Source organism: Pisolithus orientalis, assembly GCF_024613125.1.
Source record: "Pisolithus orientalis strain OTSU chromosome Unknown F5J12scaffold_13, whole genome shotgun sequence".
NCBI lineage: Eukaryota > Fungi > Basidiomycota > Agaricomycetes > Boletales > Pisolithaceae > Pisolithus > Pisolithus orientalis.
Window position 1 is genome coordinate 949,008 of NW_026260794.1, and position 21,233 is coordinate 970,240.

The 21,233-nt window shown below is 50.2% G+C and overlaps 8 protein-coding genes and 1 non-coding gene across 9 annotated transcripts; 4 read left to right on the plus strand and 5 right to left on the minus strand.

Moving 5' to 3' along the window:
- Positions 1-750: 750 nt before the first annotated feature.
- Positions 751-2,396, minus strand: F5J12DRAFT_91562 (uncharacterized protein). Its single transcript, XM_051749160.1, has 6 exons — positions 2,196-2,396; positions 1,721-2,008; positions 1,324-1,604; positions 1,171-1,262; positions 928-1,021; positions 751-866 (listed from the first exon to the last, which is right to left on the minus strand). The coding sequence occupies exons 1-5, from the start codon at positions 2,310-2,312 to the stop codon at positions 1,002-1,004; spliced, it is 798 nt and encodes a 265-aa protein (XP_051600380.1). The 5' UTR covers positions 2,313-2,396; the 3' UTR covers positions 751-866; positions 928-1,001.
- On the plus strand, positions 2,395-3,765 carry F5J12DRAFT_830730 (cornichon). Its single transcript, XM_051745722.1, has 8 exons — positions 2,395-2,432; positions 2,487-2,618; positions 2,762-2,841; positions 2,913-2,981; positions 3,046-3,158; positions 3,219-3,341; positions 3,401-3,692; positions 3,734-3,765. The coding sequence occupies exons 2-7, from the start codon at positions 2,606-2,608 to the stop codon at positions 3,432-3,434; spliced, it is 432 nt and encodes a 143-aa protein (XP_051600381.1). The 5' UTR covers positions 2,395-2,432; positions 2,487-2,605; the 3' UTR covers positions 3,435-3,692; positions 3,734-3,765.
- Positions 3,754-6,583, minus strand: F5J12DRAFT_830735 (uncharacterized protein). The gene is made up of 15 exons (XM_051745723.1): positions 6,305-6,583; positions 6,138-6,246; positions 6,075-6,076; positions 5,887-5,998; positions 5,773-5,823; positions 5,691-5,744; positions 5,537-5,637; positions 5,335-5,508; positions 5,140-5,284; positions 4,932-5,090; positions 4,689-4,877; positions 4,499-4,630; positions 4,326-4,441; positions 4,084-4,261; positions 3,754-4,026 (listed from the first exon to the last, which is right to left on the minus strand). The coding sequence occupies exons 1-15, from the start codon at positions 6,526-6,528 to the stop codon at positions 3,877-3,879; spliced, it is 1,896 nt and encodes a 631-aa protein (XP_051600382.1). The 5' UTR covers positions 6,529-6,583; the 3' UTR covers positions 3,754-3,876.
- A 597-nt stretch (positions 6,584-7,180) lies between these two features.
- F5J12DRAFT_905612 (Ca-transporting ATPase) lies at positions 7,181-12,270 on the minus strand (the record flags this gene model as incomplete). Its single annotated transcript, XM_051748683.1, has 23 exons — positions 7,181-7,337; positions 7,394-7,483; positions 7,536-7,719; positions 7,772-7,797; positions 7,847-7,989; positions 8,041-8,274; positions 8,327-8,370; positions 8,435-8,549; positions 8,603-8,748; positions 8,800-8,886; positions 8,940-9,054; positions 9,106-9,189; positions 9,243-9,491; positions 9,554-9,775; positions 9,872-10,440; positions 10,520-10,537; positions 10,585-10,642; positions 10,724-10,841; positions 10,893-11,177; positions 11,227-11,338; positions 11,361-11,436; positions 11,486-11,637; positions 11,688-12,270. The coding sequence occupies 23 exons, from the start codon at positions 12,268-12,270 to the stop codon at positions 7,181-7,183; spliced, it is 3,867 nt and encodes a 1,288-aa protein (XP_051600383.1).
- Positions 12,271-12,476: 206 nt separating this feature from the next.
- F5J12DRAFT_t111 lies at positions 12,477-12,563 on the plus strand. Its single transcript has one exon. It is a non-coding gene; the product is annotated as a tRNA-Gln (tRNA).
- A 127-nt stretch (positions 12,564-12,690) lies between these two features.
- F5J12DRAFT_830746 (3' exoribonuclease family, domain 1-domain-containing protein) lies at positions 12,691-13,997 on the minus strand. Its single transcript, XM_051745724.1, has 6 exons — positions 13,825-13,997; positions 13,690-13,768; positions 13,525-13,633; positions 13,259-13,474; positions 13,061-13,210; positions 12,691-13,003 (listed from the first exon to the last, which is right to left on the minus strand). The coding sequence occupies exons 1-6, from the start codon at positions 13,961-13,963 to the stop codon at positions 12,917-12,919; spliced, it is 780 nt and encodes a 259-aa protein (XP_051600384.1). The 5' UTR covers positions 13,964-13,997; the 3' UTR covers positions 12,691-12,916.
- A 4-nt stretch (positions 13,998-14,001) lies between these two features.
- Positions 14,002-15,249, plus strand: F5J12DRAFT_830750 (coiled-coil domain-containing protein 55-domain containing protein; the record flags this gene model as incomplete). The annotated part of the gene is made up of 3 exons (XM_051745725.1): positions 14,002-14,318; positions 14,376-14,574; positions 14,627-15,249. Exons 1-3 carry the CDS (start codon positions 14,007-14,009, stop codon positions 15,244-15,246), a joined length of 1,131 nt encoding a protein of 376 aa, XP_051600385.1. The 5' UTR covers positions 14,002-14,006.
- Positions 15,250-15,292: 43 nt separating this feature from the next.
- Positions 15,293-17,986, plus strand: F5J12DRAFT_830752 (glycyl-tRNA synthetase). The gene is made up of 11 exons (XM_051745726.1): positions 15,293-15,492; positions 15,544-15,776; positions 15,826-15,933; positions 16,002-16,147; positions 16,201-16,932; positions 16,999-17,084; positions 17,135-17,244; positions 17,293-17,386; positions 17,438-17,560; positions 17,614-17,641; positions 17,719-17,986. The coding sequence occupies exons 1-11, from the start codon at positions 15,318-15,320 to the stop codon at positions 17,858-17,860; spliced, it is 1,977 nt and encodes a 658-aa protein (XP_051600386.1). The 5' UTR covers positions 15,293-15,317; the 3' UTR covers positions 17,861-17,986.
- Positions 17,987-18,585: 599 nt separating this feature from the next.
- F5J12DRAFT_91807 (thaumatin) lies at positions 18,586-20,258 on the minus strand. The gene is made up of 10 exons (XM_051749211.1): positions 20,039-20,258; positions 19,981-19,987; positions 19,890-19,930; positions 19,799-19,835; positions 19,713-19,745; positions 19,562-19,660; positions 19,276-19,501; positions 19,128-19,217; positions 18,981-19,064; positions 18,586-18,927 (listed from the first exon to the last, which is right to left on the minus strand). Exons 1-10 carry the CDS (start codon positions 20,131-20,133, stop codon positions 18,821-18,823), a joined length of 819 nt encoding a protein of 272 aa, XP_051600387.1. The 5' UTR covers positions 20,134-20,258; the 3' UTR covers positions 18,586-18,820.
- Positions 20,259-21,233: the final 975 nt, after the last annotated feature.

The window sequence follows — 21,233 nt, forward strand, 5'->3', positions numbered from 1 at the left end:
TTTTTACTTGGTATCATTCCCTTTGACGCTGTCGAGTGGTCTGACACTAGTATCACCCTCGTCCACTCTGTCGCCCGCTTTCATCGGTGCGCCTTCTCTACCCGTTCTCTCCCCCGAAAGGGCTTTGAGATGGGACATGGCACCCTCTGCACCAAGATATGAGTGTAGAGCGGTGCCGGAGACGTCCTGTGCATCGAACCGGGCGTACCCGTTGCTCATAGACAGAGTTATGCGATTGATGGCACCTTAGTTGCCATTCAACGGAATGGGGCTTACCATCACTTAATGCCCTGCTTGTTGACTTAATTTTTCCATCTTTTCGGGCGTTCGTCGCTCCGTGTTATGCCATCTCGAATGTGTAATGCCAGCCAGTGAGTTGACTTCCTATGCTTCATTTTCCGATGATGGTTGTACCGAATAGTTTGAATTTCTTCAGGGAGAATCCCGCGCGTGCGTGGGGATGTGCTCCACATTTGACTCTTCTGAGCTTTATATCGTACTGTTGGTTGCACCACTATGATTTACTGATCAGACTTTGCAGTGTTTTGCTTGGACTGTAGTAGTCCACGTCCAACCTGGCCAAATTTTCCTCCTGCGAAGTCCTCCCATTCGCTGTGATCGATCAATTCTCCCTGGTCATGTCCCATTTCCTACGGGTTCATGTAGCCATCGACCTCGCGTACGCACATCCGTGGACTGTTGGCAAGGCAGTATAGGTACATCCTACTCAAATATCTTATCTCCCCGAGAGCGTAGAAGTATGAGCACGAGTACCCCAGATATTTATAGTTGCTTTTGCAATCTCACTCGTTGAGTAGTAGAATGCAGGTGTCAACCAAAACGACCATATGAGAATACACTGGAAGCTAGAGCAGGGATGACAGCATAAATAATTAAACCTATATTAGATGAGTATGTCCAAGTCACCTATAGGTGGAAGGACAATCTACCGATTCCACGAGTGTTACGGCGACAAACTGGGTTCGACCCCCTCAACCTGATCACACAATCACCATTTCCGCTTAGCTCGGCAAGGTTCATATGGTTGCGCCACTTAATCAACGTCCATCTTGGCTGCACCACCACCTCGCCGACCCCCTCTGCCTCGCCGTCCACCGCGGTTCCAACGATGACCGTTGCGCGTGTTGTTTTTGCTTTCTGGTGGTATTTGTTGAGTATAGACTTTCGGATCTGCCCCTGGTGGCGCAACAAGCACCGTGGCACGAGGGTCGTTGGCCATAATCGAGTCGGAGCGCATTTTTCTGGGTTAAATAATAAGGGCTTTAAAACGACAGGAGACAAGAAGATGGGAAAAGAACTCACGAGCCACTTTCTGTCCCGTCTCCACCCATCAAGACGTCAACGCTTCCCTCCCCATCAACGATGTCATTTACACCTGCGATCCGCCCTGGTAGTGAGACGGCTTGGACGCCGACTACGCGTACGCGGAGAATACGACCATCGGCAGGCTGTCCGTCGAACTTGGACACAGCTGCATGTGCATCAGCAGGTTTCTTGAACGTGAGTCGTACGATCACGTTAGAGGAGGCGGACGAAGAGGCAAGTTCAGAGGAAAGGATGGCGCCACACCGTCGGAAGATTGCCTAATTGTGTGCGTGGATGGTGGGTGAGTTCAATCCATGACAGCGAAATAAACGAATGAGGAAAAGTCGAAAAGGGGGCATAATAGTGGTCGCAACTGTGAAAAGGTATCACATACTTCGACATCTGCGGCCGTGGTACCCTTGACCAGCCCCTCGACCTGTATGACATTCCCCGACGAGCCTGATGCGCCTTTGATATTGAGTGAGCCCGAGTTGGCAGCGTGGGAGGTTGCCTGCAGTGGCTTCACGAAGAGCGCGCTGTACGAGGACAGGAGTCTGCTCTTTTCGGCTGGGCGGCCTGAGGAGACTATACGAGACGAAAGGGGTGGGCTGGAAGCATCGTCGTAAAGGTCGTGGGACCATTGAGCATTTGGATCTCCTTTCGGAGGCCGAGGTGGACGAGTCTATGTTTTGAGAGGGACAACCACGCAGACGCGCGCCAGGAAGCGACCGTGTTCAGGAAGGGGTTCCATGCAGCGAAGGGCCAAATGCGAACGTGCACGTCATTGCGGAGAAGACAGAAAAGACGATGGGGAACGGATTTTTTTTCAACTGAGGATGCGCTCGAGGGATTGAATCGTATTTACGCACATATGGCGAACCACGGTTGGCCGACTTGGGGCGAACTGGACCACCCTCTGTTGTTCCTGATATACGAGCCAGCAGCGACATTTGGGTTGTGTTCTGAGTTGCTGAGACGCTGTCCATTGAGGAGGAGGCCAAGTGGTTGTTTGTGCGTGTTTGGTCCTGGCAGTGGAAAAAAAAACCCACAGCGTCCAGTCGAGTTGCTGGTGAATCCGCTCTACTCTTGCAGCCCTTGGCTCGTTGGTAAGTCGCATGTCTCGGCCACTGCGAGTGCCATCTGAACGTGAACTGTCGCAGCTGAAGTGCGACCTTGTTTGCCAGCACACTCGACCTCTCCAGGACACGTTGGACACTTCTACCCCTTCACATCGCTCTTCGGTCCTATCCATTTCTGAGCTTACTCGGCATTAGATACGATGGGTGGAACTGGTGCGTATCGTGATGTGTCTGAGCGGGAGTCCCCCGCTGACGTACTCCTGCGCTGCTGTAATGCTGGTCCGTTCTCGCTGCTGGAACGCATGGAACGCTTGCACCCCTTTTCATATCAACGTGTCACTTCGTGGCCACCACAGGCTGGTTATTCCTTTTCGCGCTCCTCATGGCCGCAGGACTTGCTCTTCACGATGGTTTTCTTCGTAAGTGTGGCTCCTCTGTGCTTCTACTCTACCCTCCGTCCCCCATTAATGACAATGCATCGTGTTCACGGTTGCGTTCGACGCCTAGATTATCATGTTCTCCGACCTCGAATGCGACTATATCAACCCAATAGATCTTTGCAATAAGCTTAACCAAGTGGGTTCATGGGCTTCTCCCTTGCGTTGATGCTGACACGGCCAAAATATTCGCCACCCTCTAGTTCATCCTACCAGAAAACATCGCACACGCAATTATCACCCTACTATTTCTCCTTTCTGGTCAATGGTTCGCCTTCTTGCTCAACCTTCCCCTTGTGCTATATAATGTCAACAAGTACGTCGTCTATCCATATTAACCGTGTTCTATCACGACTGAACACGCGTAATCCAATAGGATAAGAAACAAGAATCACATGTATGATGCCACAGAGATCTTCCGCACGCTGTCGGGACACAAGAAGGAGAGTTTTTTGAAACTCGGCTTTTACCTCTTGTCGTTCTTCTATTACCTCTATCGGTGCGTCTTCTATGCAGCTCTCGCTCTCGTACGCCCATCCTGATTTGACTTCCACCTAGGATGATTGTCGCACTCATCTCGGAAAGCGAATGAGGCTGATCCGTGGAGTGGCCTTTTCGTCGCGATCGCTTTACGCAATTGCTCCCGCTCAGGTTGATGGAGATAATTAAGACGAGCGGTGGTGTGCAGAGGCTTTGGCACATGTGCTTTATGATCTAGGTTACGTTGCAGACGTCGAGAGTTTCGTTACGTTTTCATGGTTGTTTCATCCCATCACGCATTCCCGTTGACTTACCCCTGGAACTTACTCGAGCAGAAAGAGCTCCAACCACTCTCGCAAGTTTGAGAAATGTGCGTGTGTGACCTATCCACACTGTACTTATTGGTAAGAGGACTGGGGCTCCCTCAATTTGCATGATTTGGTACCATTGTTCCGTTAACGAACCTAAGCCCACTGAATAAGGTACAGAAAAGGTATAGGAGCCTAGAAGGCACCATGCTACCTAAAGCAAGATACCGGATACTTGTTCGCGACCTACTCGTCTTCCTCCCAATCCACGCTTTCTAGTGCAGCATCCCCTTCCATGTACAACTTGTCCAGTCCAGTAAGAACCTCCAGGTAGCCTGTCTCATTGCAAGCACGCAGGATCATTGCAAAACCCTCCTTCTCGTAAACGTTTATTACCTGTACGGAAAAAAATCATCAGCGACTTTTAGTAGAACCAAGCTAGGTGATGAGTACCGCTTCACTGCACCCAGTGCATCCGTCAAATGCGGCGCCTGTAACCGGGAGAGTGCGGAATTGCGCCAGGAAGCCGCGTAACTGATGTGGTACGAGACCTAGAACGCTGTTGGACGCAGACTCAGATCCAATGTCGTTGGCGGTAGTGGATTGCGGTGGCGGTGGCGGGGCGTGGGCACTACGTCAAGCAGGTAATGCGAACGATGAGCTCTGGTGCTAATAAGTCACAGTCGGGTACTTACCCGTCAGGATGCTGTAGCAGGGATACCATCAACTCAACGGCAGTGGATGCTGCGATTGGTGCTAGGCCCGGTCGTGACACTGTACACATTTGATCGAGCGTGCGGTCGGTCAGCGACTACAGATGTGTCATGAGTTTCGGGTGTGATGCGATCGGAGTAGCGGAAACACATACGTCCGTCGGCGCGACAATATCGTTACAATAGTAACATCCAAGACGTTGAAAGTTCGGGGCTGAAGCAGCTGCACGAGCACCGTGCCTCATTACAACGTAGGTGTCAAAACCAAGTGCGGCATTCAAGACAATCTATGTATATGCGCCGTTATCAGCTCCTTCAAGGAATGAACTAAGGGGGAGACCCGACCTTGTTCTTAGCTGCTCCGAGTACAGTAGGTAGCCACCGACTTTCGCGCGAGTCCATTAGAAGAAAAATAGCATCGTGCTCATCAAACAACTTCTCGAGCAACTCAACGTCCTTCTGTGTTTGCTCCCTTGAGGATACGGGTATCGGGTGGCCGGGCATGGGTATAGATAAGTTGTATCCTGTGGCATTCTGTAAAACACGGTCACAAAAAGCGAGAAGCGAACGCGCCGGGGATGGACGTACGATTCCAGGGAAGATTTTCTTGAGATGCTCGGCCGCACATGCCGCCTTAGGCTTCCCGCCGTTCAGGCAATCGTCGAAATCAAAAAGGGGTTGCCGGACTGGGTTGCTGAACGACACGCGAGAAGAATCGATCAACGTGATGGTACGAACTCCCCAACCCTAGAAGCACTGTCAGTCGCGTCAAATCGTGAACACGGACGCAGCCTACTATTAGCGTGCGAGCTACGTAACAGCCCAGCGTCCCTGCGCCAAGAAGAAGGCACCTAGTGCGTGCAATCTTTTCGAGGTCTAAAGAAGGAATAATCCGCCAACGCATGAGCTTCAGGTTGAGATCCACCGCCTGATCAGCGAGCCTGGACGGCTAAGTAAGTCATTTGGGCCTCTGAGATGAAGTTGATCATGCCTAGTAGGATCCATCATCGGAGCCAAATCCGCCATACGGGCAGTGAGCTTATTCGTCGTAGGGTGTCTTTCCCATCCCACCGCTGTAGGTTTGACGGACTGACGATCGCCTCCGCTTGCAACGACACCAAAACGACTCTTCCATGCTCTTCCAGCAACAGGCAGTTCACCGTCTCTCCAACAAAGTACGCGCACTGAGGTACGTCTTAGATGGGTAGAGTGTTTGGAGGTACGTAAGGAGATTCCGCAAAGGCCATCCAGGATTATCAGGGGAAGCGGACGGATCGAGGAAACCTACAATAGTCTGCGAGAATAACTGATTAGTCCATGCCCTGTCAGCTCAACCTAACAACTGACAGAGTCAGGGGAATCGCTTGCAAAGAACACGTCCGCCTCATCCATTGGGATGAACTTCAGCAGCGTCACCAGTCAACTTTACAAGGAAGAATGGCTTCGTTTGGGCATGTAACGACTCGAATATGGATGTCAGCTTTGTGGAAGTGGAATCATATTAGGAAGGAACGATGGAATGGTGGACAGTAAGACAACATGCCTGTGACGCGTTGAGTTCATGGTCTGCAGCTTTCCAGCCTTCTGTTGATATATCCCACGCAGGTTTAGCTACGAAGGCTGGGAATGCGAACCAGTAGTAAATATTGATATTTCTTCAGGTCTGAGAAGGTCAGGAGCAAGAATTGGGTAAGTTTTGAGGTATCCTTGCTCTCAACGATGCTGTTCCACATCTGTGGGTACACCCGTGCATATTAGCGAATGGTGATATCTCGCACGAAACATCACGCGCACGTCGTTAGTGACCTCGTTAAAAATCGACGCTTTATCTGCGACTTTGAATTCTTCGATCGTATTGTAGTTCTTAAACACCCCACGTATCGCGACAGACATCGGGGGCACCCTGCCAGGGCACATCTTCGATACATTTCAATATGTCTCATCAGATAATCTTGACATACTGCGACGGCTGTTCAAACGCGGCTGCACCCAGAACCAGGTTACAACCCAATGCCACATCTTGACCCGTTTCGCGATCTCTGACGGATCTGCCGACGCTGTATGATCCGTTGACCGTCAACGACTCGTCTGAAAGGCGGAGGATATCGATCTTCAATCTAGTGAGTTCATGCCAGAATCCTGGCTGAACGAGAGATGAGAAAGGCGCGAATTGTACGACAGGCATGCTGTCGGATATCGTAGTTGGGGTTCAGGGAGAGATAAGATGCACGGAATAAGACCATCTTCCGCGACGACCCAAAATGGCAAGTGAGTACTGCTGGTTTTAGCACCACGTGACTTTATCGCGCCACTAGTACTACTCCTATGTAAGCCAACTCATTCAAATCTTTCCTGCCATATTCTTAACCATGTGCAACTTTGGACCACTATGTACTTCCGTACCGGTGACTCGCGAGCGCGATGGGCATTGTTGCTACACTACTTATTGCAGTCGGACTGGGTCAACATCAGAGGTGACAGGGACGTCTTCCGTCTCTTGTGCATGGTCAACCATAAGGCTGCGACAGCTGAGGGACGTACTCTGACAAAGGTAGAGACGAAGGAAATCGGAGGCAGCAGCCACGCAAACCGAAGATCACATGAGTAGATGCTGTTCGCAGTCGGAAAACAGGTGTGAGACGCAGGCAAATTCGGAACGGTTGCGAGGCTGAGGCTAATCTGAACTCCACGAGGTGACCTCTAGTTCTGAGTCGTTTTCCCATTAAGTCCGTGTAACTAGAATACAATCCACAATCGGGCACATTGGTCCTCGTACCTTGAAAGTGGGTACGAGAGCCCCGACTCCCCAACACGCCAGAAGTAGCGAACCTCGATACCTAGTAACCAGATGGCCGGGCTTCCGACTTCGACGTATCGTACGCACGTATGAGTCGTGCCTGGTCTTGACGATTGTTTTCAGTTTGGCTAAAAGCAAAACCACGGTTGCGTCGCATCCTCTGAACGGCACGGACCTTCTTGATCGCCTTTTGGAACCTGTACATCGGAACGTATATCAGCGGACTGGGACATGATGGAAAACAAGAACATACTGTTCTTGGCGTGGTCGATAGTCAGGGATATTATACTTTTGCAGCTCCTGGGCGATGTGGTAAGACAGTGGCATGTATGTACGACGATAGCTGATGATTCATCCGGTAAGCGAGGACCCGTGAATAATATAGGCACACGCACTATTTCCAAGCAAGGTCGCGAGCGAGACAGATAAACGGCACGAGTAGGAGCATAAAGTAGAAGACCGCATCGGTCCACAGCCGGGGAACAAGCCCATAATACTCAGTAGAGAACCCGATGAGAGGTGCGATCCATGCGTATAGAGGAAGGAATATCATCGTAAACACGAACGAACCCGGGATAGCTGCGGGCGTGAAACTCAGTCCCTGTCTCACGATATTGTCAAGGTAACTTACCAGCGACGGTGTATTTAGTCCACAAACTGTACAGTGGTCAGAAGGGATTTGTGTGTATAAGAAATATGAACTCACTCTGAGATTAAAGCAGCCTTCCCGAGAACAGTTAGGAGTACAATGAGATACAGTGTCGTTCCCCAGAACCAGTGTCCCGAGTCGAGCCCGGATGCTTGCTTCAGGTCGCCCCAAAAGATGATGACGGAGAACCCAAAGAGAACCTGCACCGACACCTGCGTAAGAATGATTGATACGGAACTCAATACACCTACCAAACTGTGATACAGCGCGTTAGCGATCCACAACCAGAACACAGTTTTCGTGAAGAATACGTTTCGCTGCCCCAGCATGTACAACTGCGGGTATCGATCCAAGACCCGTGCAGACACAAACTGATCAAAAATACCGATGACAAAAGGCGGAAGGACAGTGAATAGGACGTTGTAAAATGTAATTGTCCATGATTCGTAGGCGATCTGACCGGAGAAATTGTTGAAGAACGAGTACTGAATGAGGAGTCAGCACATCAATCTCGAGTTAAAAAGTCCCCAGACACACCCAAAACTGTGTCATGTAGAGGGTGATGTTCTTGTAGAAGGAGTCTATTGATACAAGGGGATGAGCATTAGTATATGCTCCAAAGAAACTTGTCAAGAGAGGACAGACATAATATAAGCTTGGATAATCGCTGATAACTCCAAGCTCCATGGACAAGTAGGAGCTTTTTAAGGTAGCGAAATTGCGATATCGCAACATCAGCAGATCGTGCAGCTTGAAGACCCTACGACCGAAAAAATTTTCACTTGAGTGTCATACACTAACTACATGACGTACCTCAAGTCCTGATATACCTACGCCAACGTGTGCTGCCTGAATCATGCTCACATCATTAGCGCCATCACCTATTGCAAGGAGAATTGAATCTTGGTTCTTCTTTACTAGCTTTACAACGAGTGCTTTCTGAAGGGGAGAGACGCGACCTTCCTGGAGTGGTCACCGACGGAACCATTATGATCGCGTAACGAACATACAACAGATGACGGCCTTGCAAAGCAGCGCAAGTTCAAGGAAAGACTTAGACAACTCCTTCTGAAGTGCAAAACCAAGACTCTTCCCATCTGCATACCAGGCTATAGGAATCAACGAATATGGGCATTAGAAAATGACGCACCGATAATGAGCGCGAGATCCTCCAGCTCTCCGGTACTCCTCTGGTTTCTAATTGCTGAAAGTCGTTTTGAGATGAACTCGCCCGTATCGCGGGATGTTTCCTCGTTCACGATGACCTTCGCATAATCCTCAAAATCAGCAACACAAAAATTCGCTTTCCGACTCACCAAGTTCATAGACTCGGCAATGAGTCGACAGGACATGCCAATATTTATTGCTGTTTCTTGACGGTCGCCTGTTAGTACCCAAACCTGCATATCCGGACTGAGGACACTCCAGGGTCAACGATCTACTGCTGACGTACCTTGATTCCTGCCATCTGCAAAGTGTGGATAGTATCTGGGACGCCTTCCTGAAGTTTATCCTCAATTGCTGTCGCACCGAGTAAGATGAGATCTTTTTCAATAAGTTCTGCTGCCTTGTCGAGTGCTTCAGAGCGCCCGTTGAGGGTTGCAGCGGCTTGGTCGTATATCGTCGACCACTGACGATACTCGGCCTCGGGGACATCGCGGTAGGCTATACAGAGCGTGCGCAACCCTTCCGTCGCGTAGTCCTTTAGAAGAGAAATGTTTGAAAAATTGTATGGGGAAAAGAATTGCAAAGTGGACTTCCTACCTCGAGATGCGAAAGCGTTTTTTCGGTGAGCGTCTGGTGCTTCCCAAGACGTTCAAGGATCACCGTGTCCGCACCCTTGCAGTACAATTTGATCTTGCCGCCGGGTGCGCGAACCACGGTTGACATGCGCTTTCGCGTCGAGTTAAACTCGCACACATTCAGGATCTCGTATTCAACGGGGGAGCCGCGGACGTTGATAAAAACGGAACGTGGCTTGCGAGTCTAACGGCCCAATCACCGAACATTGGTGAAGAACGATTTTATCGGCCGGATGATTATGAGAAAAAGTGGTGAAGCATGGCGAAAAGGAATCCTTACATGGAATTGATACCCCAAAAGCTCCGCTCCGGCCACAAGTGCTGCCTCATCGGGACTACTTGCCTGGTAGTTGATCTTTCCGTCTCGCACCTCCGGTATCACCGTATGACACACTGCCAAGAGCGTCATAAATTCGTCAGCCACTGCTGTTGCACGCTCGCGATCCTGTTCGCCGCCAGTTGCAGAAAGTTCTGTGCCACTCATCCCTTTGGAACCTTCCAACAGCCCACGAAGATCTGCGAATGTCCTCCATACCTCTCTTCCGTCTTCTCCGCTTGCACGCGCCTGATCAACCTCCTCGGCATATGCAAGCCCTCCGATACTGGCCGCCCGGAACACCATTTCGTTCCTGGTCAACGTTCCTGTCTTATCTGCAAATACGAACTCAACACGCCCGAGATCCTCTACCAGTGAGGAGGTTCTCACAACCGCCGGCGTGTCGCGCACCTCGTAGTACATGTCAAGGTCGGCACTGATGAGTGCGGCGTGCTGGAGTCTCACAACCTCCGTTGTAACAATGAGAGATATCGGAATCAGGTTATTATAAAGGATGATAAACGTGAGGATATCTTCCACATTAATATGGGATGGGAACGAAGGAAACTGAAGTATCAGAATGTTTGCGACGCGGCTTGCGGAATAACTTACCTTCGACAAAGGCCTTGGCTACAAAAAATTAGCACGGGGATAGGATCATTGATGAGGTTGCATACCTCGGCCGGTAAATGAGCTGGTTTGGAATAGATACCATTGCTGACCCGATAGAAACCACTATGATAGCGAGTGTTGCGATTGTGTCAGTAGACGAAACAAAAATATACGCAGAATTCACGGATTGCTCATAGCACTTACAGTGTTTATGGAGGCACCGATAGTCGAACCGATCGAAAGTGCAAGGAGAAAGCCAAACAGAAAGATAATATGCACGTTGACCTGCTTTTCCACTGCTGTGCGCTTAATAGGGGCAGCGCTACCAGGCGAATATTAGCCGAGACCATCATATCTCACTCCAAAGACTCACGTTGCGTTACGCATCAACTTTGTTTCGTGACCAGTGAAAACGACTAATCCATAAACCCAGGGCGTATTGCGCAGCTGCGCCCCTCGAAGCAGGAGCTGGTCTGGACCTAGCGGGACCTGCTTTGGCATGCCAGCATCCGTCACGAGATCAAGGGTACCCTCATACGTGTACAGTGAATTGTTAGGCTGTTCGGAGCGCAGAGAACCGTGAAGGCGACCAACGAGCGGGGGAGAGGTAAGAGACGACGTCTGGGGCGAGGCCTGTTTAATTTTGAGGTTGGTCTCCCTGAACAAGAGTGAGTGACCTGAACAATGGAGGAGGAGCTACTACGGACCCATCGAGATTGGAGGTCTCGATATAACAGAGACCCTCAGGCTCCGAGGAAGAAATGAGAACAAGGTCGGCGGGAATGAACTCGTCGGATTCGACCCTGACGACGTCGCCCACTTCGAATGTCCTTCCACATACGCAGGTCAAAATTTAGTGATTCATTCAAAACCTTGGCGACACGTGCGTTGAGTTCGGAATCGGAACGATGGCGTTTCTGTGGAAGTGTTAAGAGTAATACCAATGGTAACCGAGAAGGTACGAACCATGTCCTCCTGTACTTCTTTAAAGGCAGATGCAAGAAGCACGACGGCTAACGGGGCGATGGTAGTCCACTGGTTGGTTGGAGAGACACCAGGTATTTGTTGTATACAAGCGGTAAACAAGAAGAACACGTTTGCATATTTGGAGAATTGTTCTATATAGGGTGTAAGAAAACTGTGAGACGGACTAAGAACTCAAGCCCACCTTTGAGAAACTTTGGGGTGAATGTAACGGCATTGTACTTGCTTGTCGAAACGAAGTTCGAGCAAAACTCGTCATTCATAATAGGATTGTTGAGGGCAATTACACGTTCGCCTGAGGGTTGTACCTCCTTCTCCCAAGGCCATCTCCACTTCCACTTTTGTCTTCTGCGAATCGAAGGTTTCCTCTGTGCTGACGGTGCTCCCGGAAATGACGCGCCGCCCGGAAAAGTAGCCTGGCTCTCGAAACCCCATCCGTAAGGTTGCCCGGCACTCTGGGTGGATAGCGAGGGGGATGACGAGTCTACCCCAGCGGGTGGGGCAGCTGCATGGGTGAGAGGAAGTCCGCTTTCCTGTGACTGCATTGGGCGCGGGGTGGTCGCCGGAGACAAGTCCAGAAGGTCATCGTCGTCGTCAAAGAAGGGATCCATCAAACTGGACACGGGTTGGGGCTGAGACTGTGCATTCGCAGATGGTGGATAGGTAGGAGGATGTTGACTACTTGAACCTTGAGCTAGCGAAGCGGACTTGTAGGCTGCAGGGTTAGCGGTGTTAACCAAGGCGGCGAACGAATCCTCGCTGTTCATGGTAGATTCGACTAGTCCCCTAGGCAGACTACAGTCGAGGTAGATAGTGTAGGATGCACCTTGGCGACGAACCTCCTGAATTTGTATGAACGCGGACTGCGCAAGTCTTTGCTACTAATACACGCCGCCACCTCTCCTGACTTGTCCATCCTATTACACAGCCACCAGTTCACTCTTGGCCTTTCAAAGGCAACCCTTTTGACATCGGCTTTGTAGTGTAGTGGTTATCACTCGGGATTTTGACTTGCTAAAGACTGTTTCCCGAAACCCAGGTTCGAACCCTGGCAAAGCCTGCCTTTTTGTTCGCCGCGCTAATCAATGCTATCCGGATCGTGTAATTCACGAACACCTCTGATACTTACACAGGAATCGAAGTTCCCTTTTACTAGTGTATCCGCTTAACACACTCAAATGTTATTCCAAGGAATTTGCGAAGACTGTAAATAGTGCCATTAAAGTACAAGCAAGCGCCGATGAAATGAGCGAGCCTCCGATGCTTTGCGGATGGATTTTCAGACCATACGGCTACATGGGCTTCGAACCTTCGAGCTGTCAAGCCAGATTTACAAGACCCTGAACCGCGGGATGCGGGTCCTAGTCCACCAGCGCAACCAGCACGCAGACGACAGGAAGTTGATCCACCATGTTACGGCATGGATGCTCTGCTGCTCAACAGTGACTGCGCCATGACAGCGTGTACATCTATGCATCTGTCCTGGCATAGCTCCATACACTGTCGCAGGGATACAGATATAATCACCGTATTATGTGCCAGTGAAGAAAGAGTCACCTTCATTGCACCTTGAGCGCTTACTCTCCCTGACTGATATACGTTCGTAACCGAAGACAAAGCGGGCATACATGCGAGTATGACCGTGCCATCTGCCGCTGCTACCTCTTTTTCCACAGGGTCCAAACGGATCTCATCCCCACGTACACCCTATTGGGTCAGTGAGAGTGAAGTGACTATCTCGATCGTCAAACTCACGGCAGAGCATGATGCTACGAGACCCAGCATTTCGATGCCTGCATCAGCCAAAGCAGTGCTTGCCGCGATCGACCCCGAAGCTATGCAGCCCTCAATCCCGTCATTTTCTATGACGACGATGAAGACGTCGATCGTAGATTTTGGAAATAGTTCTAGACATATGGACGAAACAATCGATTGATGGATCGCAATGGCAACAGCCCTGTCTTCTGCGTCCTTGACAGACCAATCAACCAGCTAGTATGGAAGTCAACTGAAACGCGTACTCGAAGCGGGGCCCTCCTTCGTACACAGGAAAAGGGCGCAAACTTGACTTCCACGTTCAGACGACCCCTTTCACTGTACGTTGTCGTTTTTGACTGCCGTGGTCCATACCTAGAACGAAGCCAAAGTCAGACTTGTGGAGGTTTTGTGGGGTACGATACACGAACACAGCACATGCGAGCTTTGTATTTTCTGTTTCGATGTATGCGGAGCCATTTGCTTGACTTACCAGTCCTGGCTGCAAAACTGAATCGAGGACATCAATCGTCAGTGGGGTGTGATCAGCATAACGATGGTCTTACAGATAGGTCGTATGTCCTCCGCCCCTCGACAGCGCTTCGCCGTCCACCCACGCCCACCGTCGTCCTCGTCGTCGAACATAGGCGGAAACGATTCCTCTGGTCCATTCACGCGTCTCCGGTCGAATGTGCTCTGTGCCATCGAGTTGAAAGGGACTAGCTTGCTTACGTAAGCCACCATCCTGATGAAGTTCTCCCTCACCCTCGCCAACAAGAGCGTCGCGACGAGGCCAGCGGGGACAGCCCCTCCCCTCAAGCCTTTTATATCCCTCGACGACGATGCGCCCACTGATTCCGCTCCAAATGCAGCAAATAACAAGAACGCTGCTGCGAACAAGAAGTTACTGGTGGAGTCCTCCAAGGTAGCCCAGAAGCGCATGGAGAAAGAGCTACAGCTGGACCCCACAACCTACCAATACGACGAAATTTGGGATAGAATACAGGAGGTCAAACAAAAACAGAAGGAAGTTAAGGAAGCAGATGCCAAACTTCGTCGAGTGAGCGTATCCCCTCGCCTTCGATGCTCACTGGCATTCATCACATATCGTGCTTAGCCCAAATATATCGAGGGATTGCTAACTTCCGCTGCGACTCGCAGACTGGATCGCCTGAGAGCCGAAGAAAAGATGCTGCAGCATGAACGGCAGATGGAGGGAGATGAATTTGCGGACAAGGAATCATTCGTCACACAGGCTTACAAGGATCAAATGGCAGAGGTCCGGAAAGCTGAGGAAGAAGAAAGACAACGAGAAGGTGCTGTCTTTAGATCTCTCTGACACCCTACTTTGACTAAATCCAACCTTAGAGGCCGAGAAGAAGAAAAAGAAGGGGCCAACGACTGGCATGGCTCACTTCTATCGCAAGCTACTCGAAGAGTCTGAGCAACAGCATGAAGAGGCTGTTGAAGCTGCGTCTGCACCGAAACGTATCATTGGTCCTCAAGGTCCTAACCTGACGATCACCAAACCACCTGACATGGCTCCCAGGTCAGACCTTGAATTGGCACGAATAGCTCAAGAACAGGGAAAGGACGTGGAGCTCAATGACGACAACATAATTGTTGACAAGCGAGAATTGCTCTCGGCTGGTCTCAACCTCGCTGCACCGAACACGCGACGCCTAGGGCTACAGCAGTCTCAGCGGAAGGTGGTACAAGATGAAACTGCACCATCTGTGCACAGGGGTGTTGGTACAGCTGCGAGCAGAAGAGAGGTCAATGAGCGACGGGCACGGGAGGTTCTTCGACAGATGGAAGAGGAGCGGGAGCGGTTATTGAAGGAGAAAACCAAGGCGGAAGAGGAAGCCACGCAGAGGGTGACACAGAAGAGGAATACAGAGGACGATGTCCAGGATGCGAGGTCGCGGTACCTGGAGAGGAAACGGCGAAGATTGGAGGAGGAGCAGGTCGCGCAGGGTCATACCTAGTAATGTTAGTATGTCCGGTGTATTACGTCAGTAATACTATTCCTTTTCGTCCAAGATTGACTCGGTGGTGGATGTGGCGAGTCAGACTTGCCATATCACTTGCCCATCTCAACATCGGTGCACGCCTCGCCCATACTGCGGCCATGGCCAGCGTAAACAGGACTGCCCATCCATTTGACAAGAGCCGCTTAGAAGCTCTCCTCAATCGCCGATTTTTCTACGCCCCTGCATTCGAAATCTACGGAGGTGTGTTCCCATCTCCCTTTCCTTTGCCCAACTAACCAACAACAATTCCAGGCGTAGCTGGGTTATATGATTACGGTCCCCCTGGGTCCTCCCTTCAAGCCAACATCATCGCTGAATGGCGTCGACATTTCATCGTAGAAGATCACATGCTTGAGCTCGACACGACGATTATGACGCCCGCGCCGGTTTTCGAGACTTCCGGTCACGTTGCGCGCTTTGCTGATTGGATGGTGAAGGACGAAAAAACTGGAGATGTCCTTCGCGCCGATCATCTCGTAAAAAACGTTCTCCAAGCGAGACTCGCAGGAGACCTGGAGGCGAGGGGCTTTGCAGGCAGATAAGGTCATGGAAGACGAGAAGAAAAAGAAGAAGAAGATCAAGACAACTGCCGTGCAGTTGCCTGATGAAGTCGTGAAGGAGTACAAGAGCATCCTCGCTCAGGTGCGTTCTCGTCATCACTGTGATGACTTGTCATGTTTGACGCGTTCACTATGTCGTGGGGTATTTAGTTAGACAACTATTCTGGACCGGAGCTAGGTCAGTTGTGCAGGAGTCACGATATCCGCAATCCGGACACCGGAAACCAGGTCGGAGAACCCCAACAGTTTAATCTTATGTTCGCGAGTAGCATCGGTCCCACCGGTCAACACCCTGGGTAAGGTCTTGCGACTTCCTCCTTTCACTTCGTCGTTAACGGCTCTGCCTCAGCTTCCTCCGCCCGGAAACTGCACAGGGCCACTTCCTCAACTTTTCGCGCTTGCTTGAGTTCAACAATGGCCGGATTCCTTTTGCATCCGCCCAGATTGGGAAATCATTCAGGAATGAAATCTCTCCGCGTGCCGGTCTCCTTCGCGTGCGCGAATTCACTATGGGCGAGATCGAGCATTACGTCGATCCTGAAAACAAAAGCCATGCTCGATTCGCTGAAGTCCGCCACATCGTACTCCCTCTTCTCAACCGCTTCGTACAAGAGTCCGGGTCCACGCAAGTAACCAAAATGTCCATCGGTGCAGCAGTCGACAGGGGCATCGTGGCTAACGAAACTCTAGGCTACTTCCTTGCCCGTATCCACCTCTTCCTGCTCAAGATTGGAGTAGATCCACGGAGACTGAGATTCAGGCAACACATGGCGAACGAAATGGCGCACTATGCAACGGATTGCTGGGATGCCGAAATCCAGAATTCATCCGGCTGGACGGAGTGTGTCGGCTGTGCCGACCGTGCTGCTTACGATCTTTCAGTCCACTCGGCACGCACTGGGCATCCACTAGTCGTCCGCCAGGCCCTCAAAGAGCCAATAGTCACTGAACGAGAGGTACCCGAGTTCAACAAAAAGGTTCTTGGAAAGACGCTGGGTCGGGATGCTGGCCTGGTGCAGCGTGTTGTTGGGGAGATGAGTCAAGAAGAACTCGTCAGGTTAAAAGGAGAGTTATCCCAAGGGTAAGTACCACCGGTGAACCGCATTTCTCGTAATTTGATATGCCATTCTTTTTCGTCCGTGGACAGGTCCGCGACAATATCTGCAGACGAGAAACAAATCGCTCTCACGCCTGAGCTACTTACCATAGAACGAAAGACATTCAAGCAATCTAGTGAGTTTTATCTCGTCTTTCTCCCGACAGATCTCAACGAACTGTTCAAGTCCGTGAATTCGTTCCAAATGTGATCGAACCCTCGTTCGGTTTTGGGCGGATTTTATATTCGCTGCTGGAACATTCTTTTTGGTGCAGGGAGCAGGATGTCGAGCGTAGTGTGAGTGCTCACACTTTGTTCTCTCCGCGATGTACAACGTATATGCAGGTCCTCTCGCTGCCCCCGCTCGTTGCGCCAACAAAAGTCCTCATAGTACCTCTGAGTGCAAAAGAAGAATTTGACCCGCTTATCGAGGAAGTCTGTGCGTACTTTTTTAACTTCGATTTCGAACTTGCGTTCACAATGTAATTAGCTATGAAACTCCGCAGATGTGGTATATTCTCCCGCGTCGACGATTCGAATACGTCGATCGGCAAACGGTATGCTCGTAATGATGAGCTTGGCACGCCGTATGGTGTCACGCTCGATTTTGCTTGTGCGTGGCCTTCACTAAATGAACGCACACCTATCTAATAGTAATACATTTAGCGCTTCAAAATCGGACGATGACACTCCGGTAAGTCATACATGGATTTTCTCCGTTACAAAGAACGGGACGCACAGTGCTAACACTCTACTCCTGTACGATGGCAGTGAACGCGACACTACCGACCAACTCATAGGTTCTATCGATGACGTCATTTCCGTAATAATGGGATTGGTCCATGGAGCGCTCACTTGGGAAGATGCATGCACGCGCCTTAAGGCATACGGCGGTGTGCAAGCTATCGAGTAGACTCATGTATATGGTCTCCGGTCTGAGGTGCATCTATTTCAGTCTGTAACGTAGGTCATTGTCTACTGAGTACAGGTAAAGCTCGGAACATCGTAGACTCGTAGATACCAGAAACGTAAGAGTTGGACAGCATTGCAAGTGAAGTGTGCATCTGGAAAAGTCGATAATTTCTGTGACTTCAGCCGTGATTAAGCCACTTTGCGCTGGATCACCTAGGTTTTTGGACGGGCACAAACAAACCTGCGAAGAGGGGCTGCAACCCGCTTTAAACGGATTAAACGTCATGGAGGCACTAGAGGTAACCAAGAAGCAGACAGACTGTGGAGCTGAGGGAGTGAATGAACGATCTCTAGGTTCATTAACGCACTGGGTCGTTAACCTTACTCACAAAGGACCAAGATTAACCTGGACAAAACGATACCTTGTTTTGTGGCGGCTTTGTGTTGTATGATGTAATGCCATATGACGAAAGAATCTCCGTCCGAGTTCATTGATCATCGATCATCTCCAGATAGGACTAATAGTTCAAAGTCACTCGAAAGAATCAACCTGCGGAAGAAATCATCTTGCTCCTGTTTTCATCTTGGCAGTGCTTCTTCGGGTAGGTGACAGCTGGCATGAATATAATTGGACACTGTTGCGCTGACAGAATGCACTACACACTCCAAAGTCTGGAGTGTGTAATGCTTTATATACAGCGGGGAAGGATTCTATGGTGATCTGGTTTCCCCCTTGTCTATTCATGCACAATTTCGACTGTATTTCGCCACGGCAGTCCAGTGAAAGTTGGTAGTGGTGGTACTCATAGTAGTCCGGCGGAACAGTTCTCCGGATGAAGCAAGACACATCTCAGTATTTCAAAGACTCGTGAAAGTACGGACGATTTCCATCTTTGTTACAAACAATCCATCGGAGACATACATTTACAAACCACCATTGCGGTGATCTACTCCGAAGTATTCAAGGGCAAAAAGTGACCGTATATACTGCATTCTTGCTTGCAGGGCATGTAAACAAAGCAGTGCTATCATCAAAGGCATAACAATATGCATTTGGACAATTCGACTCTACATAGAAGTCAGTTCACCACCAGAGAATGTAAAAACAACTAATCACTTACTGAAATAACTGTAATAGGCCACACCAGAAGAGGGACAGGTTTGTGGGGTGTCGTACTCCCCCGTACAACAGTTGGGCGAGTTGGCTGCATCATGGAGTTGATTGGCTCAGGTGGAACGGTAAACGGAAGCGCTCTAGCATTACTTACACGGGTTTCCATCAAGGTTTGCCTTGCAAGCGCTTTTACAGCCAACAGGGAAACCTGTAGAATCGAACGGACCTTTGAGAGGTGCAGGGCCTACAGTAAATTATTTTTAGCCCTGCATTTACAAAAAAGCATTAACGCGTTTACGAACAGTTCGGTCCGAGATCAACCGGGCAGTTTGCGACTGGACAACCAACGTTGTTGGTAATGCTCATTGGCAGATTATAGCCATCCACAAGGGACACTGAAACAAGGAATGGCAACGATGGTTGTTCACTGGATCGTGTGCATGAGACGACGAAATACAGACCGTCATAGTAGTCTAAGCCGCCACTCTGGTTAAGGCTAAATTCCGCGAGAGTAGCAGGTGGTACGCCCTAACGAGGTGATGTAAGGAAGGGTCATCATAGAAGGGATATGCAGTGATGGCTCCTCACGGTACCGGTATTTGGGTCACATTCCAAGCCGCCGTTGCACCCACCGTCGAGGCACGAGCTAGGGCCCGGGTTAGTGCTAAAGTTGCAGTCACGACGCCCCTGGAGGTAGATCAGGCTGCAGTCTCTAATGGGTGCGATATTGTGCACGAACCCAAATCCTGCCCGCTTGCCAGTTGTCAGGGACCTGCAAAAGGTGGGTCAAGAAATGAAGGAAAGCGGCGATAAACCTGTATTCACAGAAAAGGTCACAAATGTATAAGGGGGAGCTTCCCATCTAGCAAAACATGGATCAGACATCAGTAGAAGTCGGTAAAAGAGTATTACGGACCCTGTCGAATAGGATGGACGTGTTCCAGTCCCTGTGAACATCTATCTCGATTAATCAGTAGGGACAAGCACATGGTATAATGCCAAGGTACCGCAGGCCTGTGTACGAGTTGTCAACAGTGGCCGTGAAGGGTCGGAGGAGTAACTCACCACATAGTGAAGGGGCAGTGATTGTACACTGTCATAGTACGCGCAAGTGCGCCAGGTACGAGAGTGAGTAAGGCTGCCAAAATCAAGGTTGACATATTTGAATGTATGAGAAGCGAGGGGTCGAATTGATATTGAATCCTGGAAGGCGCCCCTACACTATTCTTCTTATACACGGTCCGGGGGAATCGTGGTGCGCCATTTCCGACAAAGTATACTTCTGATGAGGAGCTAGTACTCCGTGTCCTCGCGATGCTTGTCACCCGGGCGATGGAGCGTGTAATAATAGCAACGGATTGCACACGTCAAGGGGGGGCTTCATAGGGCAATGTAATTCCAGTGTTCAGTCAGCAATACAGATACTTAGAAATGTTGACAGACGTACCGCGTGGTTTCTGCAGGTAGGGGACAAGACAACCTACCGATGGGAACGCCGCGGACCGCCCCCCCCCCACAACGGCATGGAGAAGAAAAAGGAAGAGTCCTGGTAGGATATCCCTGCAATAGCCATTAAATGCCTGTGTACGGGTAGCTCCTGGTAGCCCCGTAACGAGATACGTTCCAAAACTCGGGATTCCGTCGACTTGGGCATCGCCGGAGTTAGAATGCTGAAGATGGCTTCAGTCTACTTCAGTGCACCAGGAACTATGAATGCATATAAAGTAAATACAATACCTGGAAGACGGAAAAATAATTACTATCGAGAACTTTAAGGTTGGTGGGAGATGCGGAGTCATTGCCGTGTCGTTGGTGGCACGTTTGGTGTCAATGAACATAGTGGGTGATGAATCAGTGACGGTGAGAGTAAAGCGCTTAGCAGTACCCCTCGAATAACAGAACCCACTCTGGTTTCGTGATTTAGGGGGTACTGTAGGCGCGAGAGTGCTTAGTAGTGATTGGTATCATGGAGTGAGGGTGCACCGACGTGGTGGTTGTGCTTAGATGAGTTTCACTCATATATCTCGTGGCCAGAGCAGCTAGCGTCTTAATTCCTTCAGGTTTGGCCTCTACGGATTCGACTGCAGGACACCATTCACCGCTCCGTCCTCATGCTCAAAAATTACACCCTCCCGGATCGTGTGATCGCGTTCGCTCGCGAAAGAACACCTTTCTCAAGCTGAAGTTCAAACCGGTAGGGACGTTATTTGGTGCCAGAGGGCAGAGAAGTGTTACCGCAATAATAACTGGTATTCTTCAC

What these genes read in the sequence shown, in the direction of transcription:
- F5J12DRAFT_830735 (XM_051745723.1), bottom strand. Translation starts at nt 6,528, where the DNA reads ATGCCTGTCGTACAATTCGCGCCTTTCTCATCTCTCGTTCAGCCAGGA. An exon ending in ACACTCTACCCATCTAAGAC is followed by an intron (nt 5,509 to 5,536) that starts GTACCTCAGTGC and finishes ACTTTGTTGGAG; the next exon opens with AGACGGTGAACTGCCTGTTG. An exon ending in CCGATGATGGATCCTACTAG is followed by an intron (nt 5,285 to 5,334) that starts GCATGATCAACT and finishes TTAGCCGTCCAG; the next exon opens with GCTCGCTGATCAGGCGGTGG.
- F5J12DRAFT_830746 (XM_051745724.1), bottom strand. Translation starts at nt 13,963, where the DNA reads ATGGCACAGAGCACATTCGACCGGAGACGCGTGAATGGACCAGAGGAA. An exon ending in GAAGGAGGGCCCCGCTTCGA is followed by an intron (nt 13,475 to 13,524) that starts GTACGCGTTTCA and finishes TGGTCTGTCAAG; the next exon opens with GACGCAGAAGACAGGGCTGT. An exon ending in TCGTAGCATCATGCTCTGCC is followed by an intron (nt 13,211 to 13,258) that starts GTGAGTTTGACG and finishes CTGACCCAATAG; the next exon opens with GGTGTACGTGGGGATGAGAT.
- F5J12DRAFT_91562 (XM_051749160.1), bottom strand. Translation starts at nt 2,312, where the DNA reads ATGGACAGCGTCTCAGCAACTCAGAACACAACCCAAATGTCGCTGCTG. An exon ending in GACGGGACAGAAAGTGGCTC is followed by an intron (nt 1,263 to 1,323) that starts GTGAGTTCTTTT and finishes TATTTAACCCAG; the next exon opens with AAAAATGCGCTCCGACTCGA. An exon ending in TCCGAAAGTCTATACTCAAC is followed by an intron (nt 1,022 to 1,170) that starts AAATACCACCAG and finishes TGCCGAGCTAAG; the next exon opens with CGGAAATGGTGATTGTGTGA.
- F5J12DRAFT_830730 (XM_051745722.1), top strand. An exon ending in TTTGCAATAAGCTTAACCAA is followed by an intron (nt 2,982 to 3,045) that starts GTGGGTTCATGG and finishes GCCACCCTCTAG; the next exon opens with TTCATCCTACCAGAAAACAT. An exon ending in TTCTTCTATTACCTCTATCG is followed by an intron (nt 3,342 to 3,400) that starts GTGCGTCTTCTA and finishes ACTTCCACCTAG; the next exon opens with GATGATTGTCGCACTCATCT.
- F5J12DRAFT_830752 (XM_051745726.1), top strand. Translation starts at nt 15,318, where the DNA reads ATGTGGCGAGTCAGACTTGCCATATCACTTGCCCATCTCAACATCGGT. An exon ending in AAAGGAGAGTTATCCCAAGG is followed by an intron (nt 16,933 to 16,998) that starts GTAAGTACCACC and finishes GTCCGTGGACAG; the next exon opens with GTCCGCGACAATATCTGCAG. An exon ending in TGTCACGCTCGATTTTGCTT is followed by an intron (nt 17,561 to 17,613) that starts GTGCGTGGCCTT and finishes TAATACATTTAG; the next exon opens with CGCTTCAAAATCGGACGATG.
- F5J12DRAFT_91807 (XM_051749211.1), bottom strand. Translation starts at nt 20,133, where the DNA reads ATGTCAACCTTGATTTTGGCAGCCTTACTCACTCTCGTACCTGGCGCA. An exon ending in GGCAAGCGGGCAGGATTTGG is followed by an intron (nt 19,661 to 19,712) that starts GTTCGTGCACAA and finishes ATCTACCTCCAG; the next exon opens with GGGCGTCGTGACTGCAACTT. An exon ending in GGTTGATCTCGGACCGAACT is followed by an intron (nt 19,218 to 19,275) that starts GTTCGTAAACGC and finishes AATTTACTGTAG; the next exon opens with GCCCTGCACCTCTCAAAGGT.